This window comes from Schistocerca piceifrons, chromosome 3 (assembly GCF_021461385.2).
Source record: "Schistocerca piceifrons isolate TAMUIC-IGC-003096 chromosome 3, iqSchPice1.1, whole genome shotgun sequence".
In the NCBI taxonomy this organism is placed as follows: domain Eukaryota; kingdom Metazoa; phylum Arthropoda; class Insecta; order Orthoptera; family Acrididae; genus Schistocerca; species Schistocerca piceifrons.
In genome coordinates, this window is record NC_060140.1 from 33,815,109 (window position 1) to 33,830,356 (window position 15,248).

At 43.9% G+C, this 15,248-nt stretch overlaps 1 protein-coding gene across 2 annotated transcripts in view; it reads left to right on the forward strand.

The window, feature by feature from the left end:
- Positions 1 to 15,248, forward strand: part of LOC124789970 (RNA-binding protein 34-like) — a 96,968-nt gene that overhangs the window by 31,864 nt on the left and 49,856 nt on the right. For both annotated transcript variants that reach the window (XM_047257505.1, XM_047257506.1), the window contains exon 2: positions 607 to 793. In XM_047257505.1, coding sequence (XP_047113461.1) covers positions 612 to 793 — 182 coding nt within the window. In that variant the 5' untranslated portion in view covers positions 607 to 611. The remainder of the gene's footprint in view (positions 1 to 606; positions 794 to 15,248) is intronic.

Here is a 15,248-nt window from a genome sequence, read left to right on the forward strand (position 1 = left end):
TCTTTTTAACCATCACCATTTGTTAAGTTTTGATCCATCACCACTTTGTGCTTATTGTCCTCAACATTTAACGGTTTGATATTTCCTCACGGAATGCCCTTTTTTTAACCACTTATGTTCTAATTTATGTTTGCTGCCTGAGCTATCAGGCATTTTAGCAAATGTCGTGCGGGCTGTTGGCCACGTTTTACTCTTTATCCCTTGTAGCAATATGGTGAAGGACATTTAATCTTTAGTTCAGGACCTCCGTTGTCTCTAGGGTGTATTTTGTGGACCTTTCTCAGAGTCCGTGTTTTTAGCTGTCTTTCGATTGAGCTAATGTGTAACCATTTTTAACTCCTTTTTTGTCTTTGTGTTCTGCGGTTCTGACATACACTTATGATCCTAGCTGTTTTTGTGTCCTAAAACAAAACAAAACAAAGCAAAATTAGATCTGTAAACTGCTGGTGCAGAGATTCATGCTTGCTGTGCCGTGTCGGTATCGATACTGTACGTGTTTGATTTAATCGTAATTTGCATTTTTTTGTTCAAATTTAAATTGCCTGTTTTCAGTGCTGTTAGGTAATGAGACCTGATAAGAGTTCTATATTTGATTAAAATTTACAGGTAACATGGCTTATGAAGTTGGCAGTTTATCAAGTCTAATTTCTGGAATAAAAGAAAATAGAAATGAAAAGATTATTTTTCAAAAGAAAATTATAAAACAACAGTTTCCATTAACTGAGAAAACATCACAAAACAAAAGCAAAACATCCAGCTATGAAAATATTAAAATAAAGTCAAAAGTACACAGGTATGTATGTATGATGTATTTTGCCTTACCCTTACCCTTACCCTTACTTACCCTTACCCTTTTCCAAACACACATTTGAAATCAAGAGTGATATCAAACTTGGGATGAGAGGACTTAAAAATCAATCTAATCTTGTTCTTCTATGTCCTGAACTGAGAATCAAGGGAGACTTGAGCATGTCTGATTTAACAGAACTCTTTCCACTTTTTCTAGAAAAAGACATTCTAATTGTGTGTTTCAGTCTGCTAGCCATAAGTTATTTCTGTTATTTCCTGATTAGAAGATTCTGCTAGATTAATGTTGTTCATTGTGTAATATTACTAGGTTTATTTCTGTTTTCAGTGCAATTCAATACCTACCTGTGAAATTTATGACCTAACACACTTTTTTAAACAAGTAGATTTATTATTGAAAGATTTTTCTTCTTTTAAAGTTGTTAAAGGTATCCCTGCATAAAGTTAACCCCCCGCCCTCCTCCCCTGGAAGGCTCACAACCCTTTTGTGGGGATGTGCTTGGCTACCATGGGGGCGCCGGGGCGCCAGCCTGTGCGGTGCTACTTCCCTTCCTGTGCTGCAAGCCTATAGTTAAATTTCTTTCCTCCTTTGCCTATCCGTCAGATGATCTTCCTGGTACAGAACCCCTTTGATGTGGTGCATGATTTAGGACTCTAGTTTTCAATTTCACTTCTGGTGCTCTCTATATCTTTTCATTAATAAGTACATGGCTCCCATTGTTTGGTTTGACCTGCCACCACTTTTCCAAATTGTCAGAAGTGTGGATTGTGCAGGTAAGGTCACCCAATGTGTATTATACCTTTGTGTCTTTTCAGTTTAGCAGCCTTTCTTTATAATAAGGTAATAGTCCAAAATCCAGCACGGTAGCCATAATGTGTGTGTGTGTGTGTGTGTGTGTGTGTGTGTGTGGGGGGGGGGGGGGGGGGGGGGATTGGTCATAAAGTACCTGCACAGTGGTAGTCCTCTGACCACACAGTGATTGCACTGTTGGTGCCAGAGTTGAACTCTCCACTTATGTGCTGAGGAGTATGTGCCCATCATAACTTGGGCACGGGGACTCCTAGCAATGGATCACTGGCCAGGTATCTGTTGCTGAGGCTGGGTGGTATCCATAGGAAAAGCCCCCATTCGGAGTAGGTGGCACTATGGCAGGTGACTTGCATATGAAGTGGATGCAGCTTTCCCCCACTGGTCTGTCTCAACAGCCTCTTCCCCCACTGGTGGTCATACTGCCTCAACAGTCTCTTCAGAAGGAAAGAACTTGTTCAGTGGTGAGTGATACATCACCTAAATGTTTCCTTCCTAGCTATGCTGTGGGAGGAACGTAGGGCAAAATGACAAGCAAAGAAATACTGTCCGTAATTCCTGGTTTGTACGGGGGTAGTTGAGGATTCTTTTTTGGCCACCAAGCCTTTATTCATTGTAGAGAATACGGAGGACAAGTTTGAGAAAGTTTCAGCCTTCTCCAAAATGAAACTTGTTTCCAGTTTTGATTAAAACTTCGTCTCCTGCCCAGTCGTGGATCTTGCTGACTTGTGACATGCTGGGTAACAATCCTGTGACTATCACTCCCAGTAATTAGTATGAGTCAAGTCATCATTTCCCACCATGACCACATCTTGCAGTCTGACAGGCTGGAGTGACAGGCTGTACACTTAGTCAGTCAGTACATAGGAGGCCAAAGGACAAGAGGATTACTACTGGGACCTTTATGTTGGCCTCTGATGGTGTCTTGTTCCCTGAAAAGATCAAGGTGATGGTGTACCAATATGATGTGAAACTGTACGATCCCCTTGTATACGGTGCTTCAAATGTAAGAAATTCAGGCACATGTCTTTGCATTACGACACCAGCCCAGGTTATAAGGATTGTGGAACACAGTTGCACATGAATGTTCCTTCTATTCCGTCCCTCATCTGCGTCAACTGTGGAGAGCACCATTCTCCTTGCTCGTCAGACTCCACTGTCTTTCAGAGAGAGAGAGAGAGAGAGAGAGAGAGAGAGAGAGAGAGAGAGAGAGAGAGAGAGAGAGAGAGTAGTATAAGATTCTGGACAGACTAACATACCAAGGCTAAGAAAAAGTCATCCAACAGCGGGCCCTCAGGGCTGTTTGACAATGTTTGCACACATGATGGTTGGGGCCTCTCCTCCTCCTCCTGCTGCTTCCCCCACATCTACTTTGGGAGCAATGACTCCCCACCCACCAGGGATGTCAGTCCCAATCCTCCAGCTGCAGATGCATCACTCTAGTCTGGCTTCTCACACCAGGAAGGGGTCCTCAGGACACTCCCCTGCAGCGTTTCTGCCGGGCTGTAACAGGATTCCAGCCCCTGAAACTAAATCTGGGAAGCCCTCCCAGTCATCTGAACCCCCTAAGGAGAAGAAAGATAAAAAAAAAAAAAAATCTTGAAAGGCAAAGGAGATGATGGCCAGATCCCATGTGTTCCACTTCCGTGGCTGAGGCAACATTCCCCATGGCTCCAGATTGCAACTCACAGTGTCTATCAATCTGTGTGTGTTGATATCATAAGCTCTCAACCGGTGGCACCAGGTGACATCCTGAGGTGTAACCTGCCTCCTTGATGCCCTCACCTCTCCATTGGAATTATAGCAGTTTTTCCAGCACGTAGCAGAGCTATGACATCTCTTAAGCTCCTCCCTTGCTTTCTGCATTGTCTGTCAGGAAACTTTGTTTCCAGCATTGTTTACACCTGCCCTTCATAGTGACGGGGGATATTTTAAGAATCACATCGGGTGCAGTTTGCACATATCTTATGGACGCTGTACACAGCGAACATGTGCTCCTTTTTTTTTGTTTTTGTGGGGGTCCGCAGCCTAAATGTGTGATCAGCCAGTTTCAAACTTTGGGTCATCTTCAAGCTCCTGAAATAAATCCAAAAATGGTGACAGTCATGTATCTCCTTTCCGATGTACTGTCTGAAATGATTTCTTAGCTCCTCCTGCCTTTCCTATCCTGGGCAACTTCAGTGCCATAACCCTTTTTGGGGTGTAACTGTGATAACGGACAATGACATCAAAAACTTACTGGCAGAAGACGACCTCTGTTCGTGGAATACTGGTGGCCTCTTCACTCTTAATTGTGGCACATGGCACTTGGCCATTGCTTTTGCAGTTTCCAGCCCACGTCTTCCCCATCCATCCACTGGAGGGTATAAGATGACCTGTGTGGTAGTGATCACTTCCCAATCTTTCTGTCCCTCTGTCAGCATCACTACTGGGTGCCCATCCAGAGGGGCTCTCAACAGTGCCAACTGGGATGTTTTGTCCTCTACCGTTCTTATCTCCCCGCTACATGTGCAACTGCAGCCATTCTATTGACAGCAGATTTGGCGAACACATGTTCTTCGGGATCCCCACCTTGGAAGAAAGTACCTTGGTGGACTTAAGAAATCACTGAGGCCATTAGTGACTTCAAGTGGGCTCTCCAACGCTATAAATGGCGTCCATTGATGGAGCACCTTATTGCCTTTAAACGGCTTCATGCCAGGGTCCACCACCTAACAAAAAAAAAAAAAAAAAAAAAAAAAATGCAAGCAAGAATGCTGGGAATGGTACCTTTGAACCATTGGACTACACATTCGTCCTTCACAGGTTTGGGCGAATATCAAATGCCTCTTTGAGTACCAGGCCACTGCAGGTGTACCCGGTATTTCATTGAATGGTACTGTCTTCACTAATACAGACACTGTTGGCGAAAATTTTGCTCTCCATTATGCTCCAGCCTCTGCATCTAGGAACTTACTTTTTCTGTCCTTAAAGAGAATGTGGAGTGAATACACTTACCTTTCACTACACTTCATCTGGAGCCCTACAATGCACCGTTCACTGTGTGGGAATTCTTCAGTGTCCTAGCCCTTTGCACTGATACAGCCCCAGGACCAGACTGCATTTGTAACAAAATGCTCAAACACATCAGTGGATTCTCCTTACCATCTCGAGCTAGAGTGAGTTACTAGTGGCCAGAAAGCATCATTGTCCCTGTCCTGAAATTGGGTAAGCGTCCTTAGAAATGGACAGCTATTGCCCAGTTAGTCTCTCAAATGTTGTCTGTAAGTTGCTCAAATGCATGGTGAGCCGGTGGCTGTGTTGGCTCCTTGAGTCTTGGGGCCGTCTGGCTACATCCCAGGGCAGTTTTTGCCAAGACCATTCCATTGCTGATAATTCGGTTTGCCTGGTGTCCAACATCCAGACAGCTTTTAACCAACATCAACACCTTATTGCTGTCTTCTTTGACCTACAAAAGGCTTAAGACATCATATGACAATACCACTTACTCCCTCCTACCTTACATAAATGGTGTTTCCAGGGCCCACCTTTGAATTTTATGCAGAACTTATTGTGCACTGTACATTCTGGGTTAAAGTTATTGCTTCCCACAGTGCCCCCCATATCTAAGGGAACCGAGGGAATGGACACTGCAGGGCTTTGTATTGAGTGTCCCTCTTTTTCTAGAAGCCATCAGTGCTATAGCAGCAGGTGTCGGATCTTCAGTATCAACCTCCTTGTTTGCCGATGGTCTTTTTTACTATTGCTGCAGATTTTGGCTGAACAGACTGCAGAGCACTATTCGAAAGGTGCAGTCATGAGCCCTCACCCACTACTTTGTTTTCAGCCACCAAGAACCATGTCATCCACTTCTGTCGACCTCGACTACCAGCTCCTCAATGTGGTGGAGACTTGTCCCTTTTTGAGTCTGATCTTCAATGCCCATGTGATGTGGCTTTCCCATCTTCACCAACTTAAGTGAAAGTGCTTTGTACATCTTAATATACTTCACTACCTCGATAACACCAGCGGCGGTGCAGTCTGCACTACCTGTCTCCAGCTTTACAGAGCTGTGATTCTGTCCCTTCTTGATTATGGGAGTCTGGCATATGGTTCGGCATCACCCTTGGCGTTGTGGTCACTGGACCAGATACATCACATTGCACCAGGAGTCTTTCGAACTAGCCCTGTGAACAGGCTGCTCGTGGAGACTGGGGTTGCTCCACTACGGATCAGATGCCAGCAACAGCTACTCAGTTCTGCTATATACGTTCACAGCTCCCCCAAGCATCCAAACTATCATGTCCTTTTTCCTAGTAGGGAGATCCATCTCCCATAACTGGGACCCGGAACTGGGCTCACAACTGCAGTTAGACTACAGTGTCTCTGCTCTGGACTCCAACTCCCCCACTGTCTCATTTTGTTGGGGAGCACTCACGCACACCCTCATGGCATGTACCCTGACTTCATATCTGCCTCAGTTGGCATGTATCACCTCGTATCTGTGTCATTTTATCCTTTGAACTGAAAGATTAATTTGACTCCATGGTGGTTCACTGCCTGTTCCTGGCTGTCCTCAACACATTTCCAGGATCAGAATTGACATACTGCTGGTGATTCAGCAGTCAATGGACGAACCAGTTTTGAATACACAAGTGCAAGGTGCAACGAACTACGCTTCTTGCTGAATGGATGCAGTGTCTGCTGAATTGGCCGTCAATGAGCCCTTAGCCATGCCCGTTCTTGCTTCAGCAAGATGCTTCTGTCCTGCAGTGACTCCCTGAGCAGCCTTCAGGCTGTAGACCAGTCCCACCCTTGTCACCCATTAGTCATGACTATCCAGGCTCTTCCTTCTGACCTCCATCAAGTTAGACGGCCGGTCGTCATTGTTTGGAGCCCTGGACATGTTGAGATCGCAAGGAATGAACAAGCTGACCACTTGGAAAAGTTGGCTACCAGGATACCGGTTTTTTGGGAAATGCAAGTCCCATAACTGGACCTTTGGTCAACTCTACACCATCAGTTTTTGGAAGTCTGGATCTTGGAACGGTCTGCCATGGACTCCCCAAACACACACTTCTTGCAGGGAATCCACTGTTCTTTGTTGGCTACACATTGGCCACAGTTGGCTGATTCACAGCCACATTCTCCGACACAAGGACCCACCATACTGGCGATGTAGTGCCTGTCTATGGCCCACATCCTACTCGACTGCCCAAATTTGGCTGCTTTGCAGTGATCTCTTAACCTTCCAGACACGCTACCTCTGGTGCCAGCGGATGATGCCAAAGCAGCCGACCTGCTTTTACATTTCACCCATGAAGATGGTTTGTACTTCTCCCTGTGAGATGGGGCACGTTGGCCTCATTGATTACCTGAGCGTTTGGAGTGGCAGCCCTCACTTGCTCTGGCCAAGGGGACCCATGGTGGCCCTTGCTTGGTGGTCCGACCTGACTCCTACTCTTCCGACCTTTTTATTCTTGTATAATTGCCATCTTTCAATGTTTTGTCTCTCCTAAGGTATTATCATCTTGTTTGTGTTACTAATTTTGTTGGTGTAACATAGGACAAGGTAATGCTGGTTGGATGAAGAAGGTGCATCTCCGACTACATAAGCTGCCACTGGGGCCTCAAACCGCATTCTAGACAGAGCAGCTCACCCGTCTTACTCCCTCCCACTACTCTCCTACTTCTTGTTTTTATCTCTGTGTTATTTCATCTTGTTCACAATTCGGCTTTCTTAGATTTAGCTTTTGTTTCCTTCCTTTGAGGTTTATTCCTACTTCGACACATATAGGATGAAGGCACTGATGACCTTGCAGTTTGGTCACTTTAATTCCAACCAACCAGCCAGTTAAGTTCAAGAGTGTTAAAGCTTGCTACCCCACCTCATCCCCTTCATCCCCATTCAATTTATGAGATCAGCAGTTTGAATGAATGTAGTCTGAGAGTTTGAACACACTCAGCTGTAATCCCCCCCCCCCCAAAAAGGGGGGGGGGGCAGTGAAAGTTAGTGTTTCACTCATGGTGAAATCAGATTTGCACACCAACCAAGCAATACTTACTAAATTTAATCAAGTCCCACAAACTGCAATAAGTTTATTAAGTTTTGTTGCTGCTGTTCACGAAAAAAATGTAAGTATGATGCTGTGACTTCTCATGAGTGAAATAATAGTCCAAGTCTCTCTGCAGAAACTTTCAAAGTTCAAATGACTGATTGTCATGAAAATTTTAAATTTCTGGCAAATAGATTATTTTCATTGTAGTGTGTCTGCCTCTTGTTTAACCCTATCGCTGCTGTGGGCATGTGTACATGTCGTGCTGCTTGGATTTTCCTATATTTTTAGGGACGTTTGAATGCATCCCGAGCTGCTGACCTCTCACTGCTATGGACGAGTTACTTCCATAATTCAGTGAATAAAAAAGCTTCACATATTTATCATACAACATATCTGCCTCATTGTATATTCAGGAAACCGTGTTTTGATATCTTGAACCATTTGAGATATGAAGATTTTTATGACCACACAATTCACGATGCGCAAGGATGCGAATGGGTGTGTCGTGCACTACTGTCCTTTGGATATAAAACCCAATACCTCGAGAACGAAATGAGGTAACCTTTCGCTTTCAGTTTCAAATAAAATTTTGATACCTTTTCTACATTTCATTCATAGCAATGTATAAGCTAAAATCAACCATGTGCAAAGATCACATTGTGCACCTTTACCTCTGCGAATTCTTAAAAATTTCGTGCAATATTTTTACCTCATTTGATGCAGAATAACCATGATTGACAATGAAAAGAAATTCAGTTCTTTATCAAGTCCAGATGTCAGACTGTAAGATACACAAAAATCGAATGTTTTCACGTAACAATTCTCAAAAAATCGGATGAGGATTTCGTATTGGCCAGAACACCATTTTTCAACACAGGCACCAGCATTTGGTGAGCAGTACAGCTACAACAAAAGCTGTCTCTGTAGGGAATGCAAAGAGATCATCTGTATATATTGACAAATAGATGACAAATTGTGACAAATAGACCTGACCCCTTTGACGATGTTCGCATAAAAACTTGTATCAGTGACCATGACGTGGTTGTGGCATCAATGATTACCAATGTACAAAGCATTACTAAAACAGGCAGAAAGATACATGTGTTAGTACTCAGAGTAGATAAAAATCAGCAGTGTCATATCTCAATGAAGAACTTGAAACCTTCGGCACAGGTCAGGAGCATATAGAGGAACTATGGCACAAGTTTAAAAAGAATACCCTAGGCTCTCACTAATCCAGCCATTCCTGGCGCACATGGGTGCCACATTAGTGGAAGTGCCAGATTATTGAGTGTCTGAAATTTATTTTATTCATTATTTTGCTTTTTATTTATTTTGAAAACGTAGGGAATATAGTGCACTGTACTTTATTAAACCGAAGGATAAAATTTTAAAACATAGGGGATATACTTTATTAAATCAAAAAATACATCAATTTTCAAAGAAAACGTAGTCCTAGAGTGTGTACAGTACGTAATTATACAGTCTTATCACTCACTACGAAAGGTGTCCCTAATTATTAACTGTCGCAATGACGATACGCGATTGTGGCGTGCTTTATCACGCAACCGCTTTACGAGCATTAAATCGGTACTGCACATTTCTGGTTGTCGCATAATATACTCCGGGAAGACCTCGGCAGCTTCAGCACCGGCAGTGTGAGAAATCGTCGTGCTCTCTCCTCCTGTGTCCTCTTCTTAATCACTTTCATTACTAATTTCTTGTTTGCCTTTGATTATTTCTTCACCTGTTAAAGTTTGATCCACATCACAGTTTTCCTCATTCAGACACGTAGTAATATCTTCATTATCATTACAGTGTACAAAGTAATTAATAATTCTGAATTGACTGGCTCATCGCTGTCACTCACTACTGAATCCAACTCGACATCAGTGGATGGCCACAATTTTCTCCAGCTCTTCATTACGGTAGCGCTCCCCACTTTATCCCGTGCATTGGCTGCTTGGAAGACCTCACGTATGTTAATTGCTTTGCACGCCTTCAGCATAGTCCTGATAGTCGTTTTCGCTGTTGTTCAGCAAGCAGACGAGAAGTGAATGTCGATAGTGATGTTAAATTGATTCCAAATTCGCTGCTGCATGGGCTGAATTAGGGTTGTCACATTGGGTGGGAGAAAGAGTGCTTGTGTACCATCGGACTTCAGAGAAACATCTGAAGGATGACTGGGAGCATTGTCAAGTATAAGGATAGCTTCCAGTGGAAGCTTTTTTTTCTTTAGCTCTTTTCTCACTGCTGGTACGAACGTTTCGTGGGACCACGGAGAGAATATTTCTGTCCATCCACGCTTTCTTCTGAGAGCAATAGTGCAGTGGTAGAATATTTGTCATTGTGTTGAAAACAACGTGGATGTTGGGATTTTAAATCCCATCTCCGTAAACAGTAGTTTATGACTCCCACGTCATTAATGTTACACCCTGTTTCTGTTGCTTTTAACCAAGCACTTCCTTCTCATTCTTGGCAGTTAATGTTTTTGAAGGAAGCATCTTGTAAGAGTGTCCTGTTTCATCAGCATTATACAAGGCATCAAGAGTTAAATCATCTTCCTCTATTATCTGGCGTATCTTGCTTACAAACTCATCAGCATCCTTATCGTTAGCTGAGAGACTTTCCCTATCAGCTGCTGAATGCCGTGTTGTTTTTTCCAGTTTGATAGCCAACTTTCGCTTGCTACAAACAAGTTACTGCTGCCAAGTTGTTTGTTAAATGCAGCTGCTTTTCCTTTCATAATTGAGCTACGGATTCTAATTCCTTTACTGTGTTGTTGTATGAACCATCTATAAACAGCTACGACCAGTTCTTCATTCTCACTCTTTCACAAAACCTTCTGTTTTCCCAACTCGCTATCGATTTGTGTTAAGTACTGTCGAATAACATCATCTTTCTCTTTGATGTCATAAATAGTTGCTCGTCCAACATTGAACTCAGCGGCAATGGCTTTCTGCGAAGAACCTCGATTTAACTTACCTCAAATTTAGAGTTTTGCTTGAGGTCTAGTGTAACGTGTTTCCTTTTAGAAGACTTGATTCCGAACTGTAAAGAAAGCTAAAATTTCAAATACACTATATAAAGCATTGTTTAACTAAGCTTACACACGATAATTCATTGTGCACATGTTTTGAATGTGTGCCGAATTACTGAGAGGCTGGACTACTGAGGGCCGGATTAGCAAGAGTCTAGTGTAGTTGACCTCTTGCTGGATAGACACATACCCAGTAGAACAGTTCACAATGGGAGGGAACCTCCATGGTATTCCATCACTGTAAAGTAACTTCTAAAGAAACGGATACTACTGCATAATAGGTGTAAAACAAAGCATAGGCCTATAGATAGAGGGATGCTGAATGAAATGTGTTTGGCTGTCAAGAGAACAATACGTCATGCCTACAGTTACTACAGTAGCAGAATATTGTCAAATGACGTTAAAAGTAAATTCTGAACTAAAATTGAGGGTAGCAAAGCAAAAGCTGAAATGCATAACTCTGTTTTCAAATGTTCCTTTACGAAGGAAAATTCAGGAGAATTCCCCCAATTTAATCCCCATACCACTGTAAAGGTGAATGAAATTAGTATTACTGTCAGTGGTGTTGAGAAACAGCTGAAACTGTTAAAATTAAACAAAGCTCCAGGCCCCAGCGGGATTCCTGTCAGATTCTGTACTGAATTTGCGGCCGAGTTGGCCCCTCTTGTAGATCCCTCAAACAAAAAAACCGTGCCCAGTTGTGTGAAAAGGGCACGCCTGTCTACAAGAAGGGTAGAAGTAGTGATCCACAAAACTACCATCCAGCATCCTTGACATGAGTTTGTTGTAGAATCTTAAATTGTATGAACTCTCGATCAGAATGACCTCATTGCCAACCAACATTGATCGTGTGAAACCCAACTCGCATTTTTCTCACGTGACATACTGAAAGCTTTATACCGAGGCAACCGGGTAGATGCAGTGTTTCTCAATTTCTGAAAAGCATTCGACTCGGTAGCGCCCCTGCTTATTGTCAAAAATACGATCGTGTGGGGTATCGAGTGACATTTTGACTGGATTGAGGACCTTTTGTTAGGGAGGACACAGCAGGTTATCTCGGATGGAAAGTTCTCGTCGGATATAGAAGTAACTTCAGATGTGCCCGAGGGAAGTGTTGGGACCCTTGCTGTTCGTGTTGTATATTAATGACCTTGCAGACAATATTAATAACAACCTCAGACTTTTTGAGGTCGATGCTGTTATCTATAATAAAGCACTGTCTGAAAGAAGGTGCATAACTATTCAGTCAGATCGTGATAAGATTTCAAAGTGATGCAAATATTGGCAACTTGCTCTAAATGTTCAGAAATGTAATATTTTGCACTTCACAAAATGAAAAAACATGGTATCCAATGACTGTAATATCCACGAGTCAGCTAACTCGTACAAATACCTGGCATTAACACTTTGCAGGGATATGAAATAGAATAATCCCATAGGTTCGGTTGTGGGTGGAGCAGGTGCTAGTCTTCGGTTTATTGATAGAATACTGGTGATGTGCAGTGTTTCTACAAGAGAGATTGCTTACAAATCACTGATTCTAGAATATTGCTCAAGTGTATGGGACCTGTACCAGATAGGAATTGAATGTATACCCAGAAAAGGGCAGCCCAAATGGTCACAGGTATGTTTAATCTGCGGGAGAGTGTCGAAGAGATACTGAAGGAACTGAACTGTCAGAGTCTTGAAAACAGACTTAAACTATCCCGAGAAAGTATATTAACAGAGTTTCGAGAACCGCCTTTAAATGATTACTCTAGGGATATACAACCCCCCACCCCCACCCCACCCCCTCAGTACGTATCACCCACATACAGATTGTGAAGAGAAGATTAGAATAATTACTGCACACACAGGGGTGTTCAATCAATCAATCTTCCCATGCTCCAAACATGAATGGAACAGGAAGAAACCCTAATAACTGGTACATTTGGGCATACCCTCTGCAATGCACTTCGTGGTGGTTTGCAGTGTTTGGATGTAGACATAAATGTAGGTGTAGCAGCAAAAGGGTTAAGCAGCTTATTCAGCCACGCATGAGAAACATCAACACTTCCCAGCCATTAAGCGTGGCTGATCTCTTCGAGCCCTGTCCGCGAGTTAAGTTAATAACTTAGACATACCATTGTAGTTACAGTGACACCACAAAGTGCAAGTGCACCTGTCATTGTGCCAATGTTAAGAATGATATAACAACTAAACTTTTTTATACAATATGAAAAGTCCAAACACGTTGTTTTGCCGTACTTCCAATGCACTTCGAAAATTAATCACTCTATTCTGTGAGAACATAGACTTAATTGTAAGTTTAAAAAAATCATGCTAAAATATTCAGGAAATCTAGTAATTCTAATTACGTAGTCGAAAAATTTCACTAATTTATGCACATCACAAATGTGGTATATCAGTCTCAACTGTTTTTAGATGCTCTTTAACCTCCTACCACTCAAAACATTGTACCTCAAAGTCTCTTTGAAACACCTCCCTCTGTGCGGGTCAGTTGATAAGAATAGGCCCAAGGTAATCCTGTCTCTCATAAGAGGCGACTAAAAGGAGTCTCACACGTTTCGGCCTTTATGTGATGGTCCCATGTAGGGTTTGACCTCCATTCTTCAAAATTTTTCTTAAGAGTGAGCCAATTGGGGAAGGGTGCCTTACAAGGTGCATTGTGCCCACGTGCCTCGAGACCTGTAGCCCACTTTCTCATTGGCGCATTGCAGTCCCGCTCATTCTCCATCTCTTTGGCGAGGACACCTTCGTGTGCATTTTCTACCGAGCACTGTGCAGTGTCTCTTTCTGCGCCAACGGTGACCGTGGAGCCCCGACAACACAGGGATCGCTGTGCTGATGCCTGCGCTGTTAACTCCCCGCGTATGCCAAGGAGTAGATGCCTGTCATCCTGGGGCATCGGGACTCCTGTCAGTGGCCATCCTGCCAGATGGCCTTTGCTGCAGCTGGATGGTGCCTGTGGGGGAGGACCTCTGTTCGGAGTGGGTGGCATCAGGGCGGATGACATGCGATGAAGCATACCGTGTCATCACTTGCTGGTGATCAAACACCAGCAGTCTGTAAGTGTTCTAAGTCTCAGTACAATGCAAGGGAGCACGACCCTAAATCATTCCCGTCACTGGCCAGACCGTGGGAGGAATACTAGGCTAAGGGTGGCAGCAAATGTTATTCGCCCCCGGTACCTTGTTATGTACGAGAACGGAGGGGGACCTCCCCAGGGGGCTCACCACTCTGACATGTTTATGCTTGGCTACCATGGGGCCCCAGCATTTGCAGCACTTTTTCGCTTCCGTGCTGTCTGTCTATCCTCTTGCCATCCCCTTCCCCTCACTTGGGGAACATTTCTAGGGTATTATTGGGAATGTTCTGCACTCTCACTGACCTGCAAACAGTCTCGACTTTCTTTTTGGCTCCCTTTTCCTTCATTTGTTTCCCTTCTCCTCCCATTCTTCCACTTCGGCGTGTGAGGATCCTCTTTTTTTTCTTCTTCCTCCCTGTGCGCTCCAGAAGGCTGGCTCATGTGTCTTGACACGTAAAAGGTGACTGTGTAACACACAATTCCCTGCCCCAGGTCGACAGGTAGGGTTCACACATATTCCCTGGTACAGGCCAGGCCCAGGGAGTCCCTCTGTCAGGTGTTCAGTAGGTGTGACCTGAGGTATGAACAATCATCAAAGGCAGGTGTGCCACTGTGTGAAGGCGGCACACAATTTGAAGGAGCGCGCCATTGGAGATGCTGGCAATCATGGGGAATTTCCTGGGGATGAGTCTCTCATCCTCTCCATCGAAATTGACGAAACATAAACAACATGAAGCTACTGATTCGAAGAAGACCCTTCCTGCTGCACCGCGGTTCTTTGTGGTATCATGTACTGAAGACGATCAGTCCTTCGCGGCCATGGTCAATTCGTTTATTATTCAGAAAGGTGTTGATGCCATTGCTGGCTCTTTGAAATCCTGCTCTCATTTACGGAGTGGCGCTTTTGGAGGTGGCTTGTGATTCTCAAGCACAACTACTACTTGCTGACTCGCTTCTTGACGGCTACCCTGTCCGTGTTGAGGCACATACAACTTTGAATTCTTCCCGTGGTGTAATTTACACCAGGCTGCTTGACGGTCTAACTCAGGCTGACATACACTCTTATCTCTCTGATCAGGGTGTCATTGCCATCCATCGTTTAATGAAAAAGGTCTATTCCTGCTTGGTGCCCACCTGTACTCTTTTCATCGCCTTTGATAGTGTGGTGCTTCCGTTCAAGATTAAAGCCGGTTATGAAGTCTTCACAGTCCGGCCGTACATTCCAAATCATCCCCCCTGCGGGTCCAGGGGTTAGAATAGGCCTTAGGTATTCCTGCCTGTCGTAAGAGGCGACTAAAAGGAGTCCCTCACCCCTCAAGGGGGTAGTTAGCGCCTGCGTCCGGAGACGGACGGTTCCACGACCTATATTTGTGGTCATTTTGGTTTTTCACTTCTTCTCGTTTCTTCCTTCCTTTGGTTGGTTCCTTTCTTTGTTCTTCTCCATCTCGCTGTCGTTCTTACTCTTCT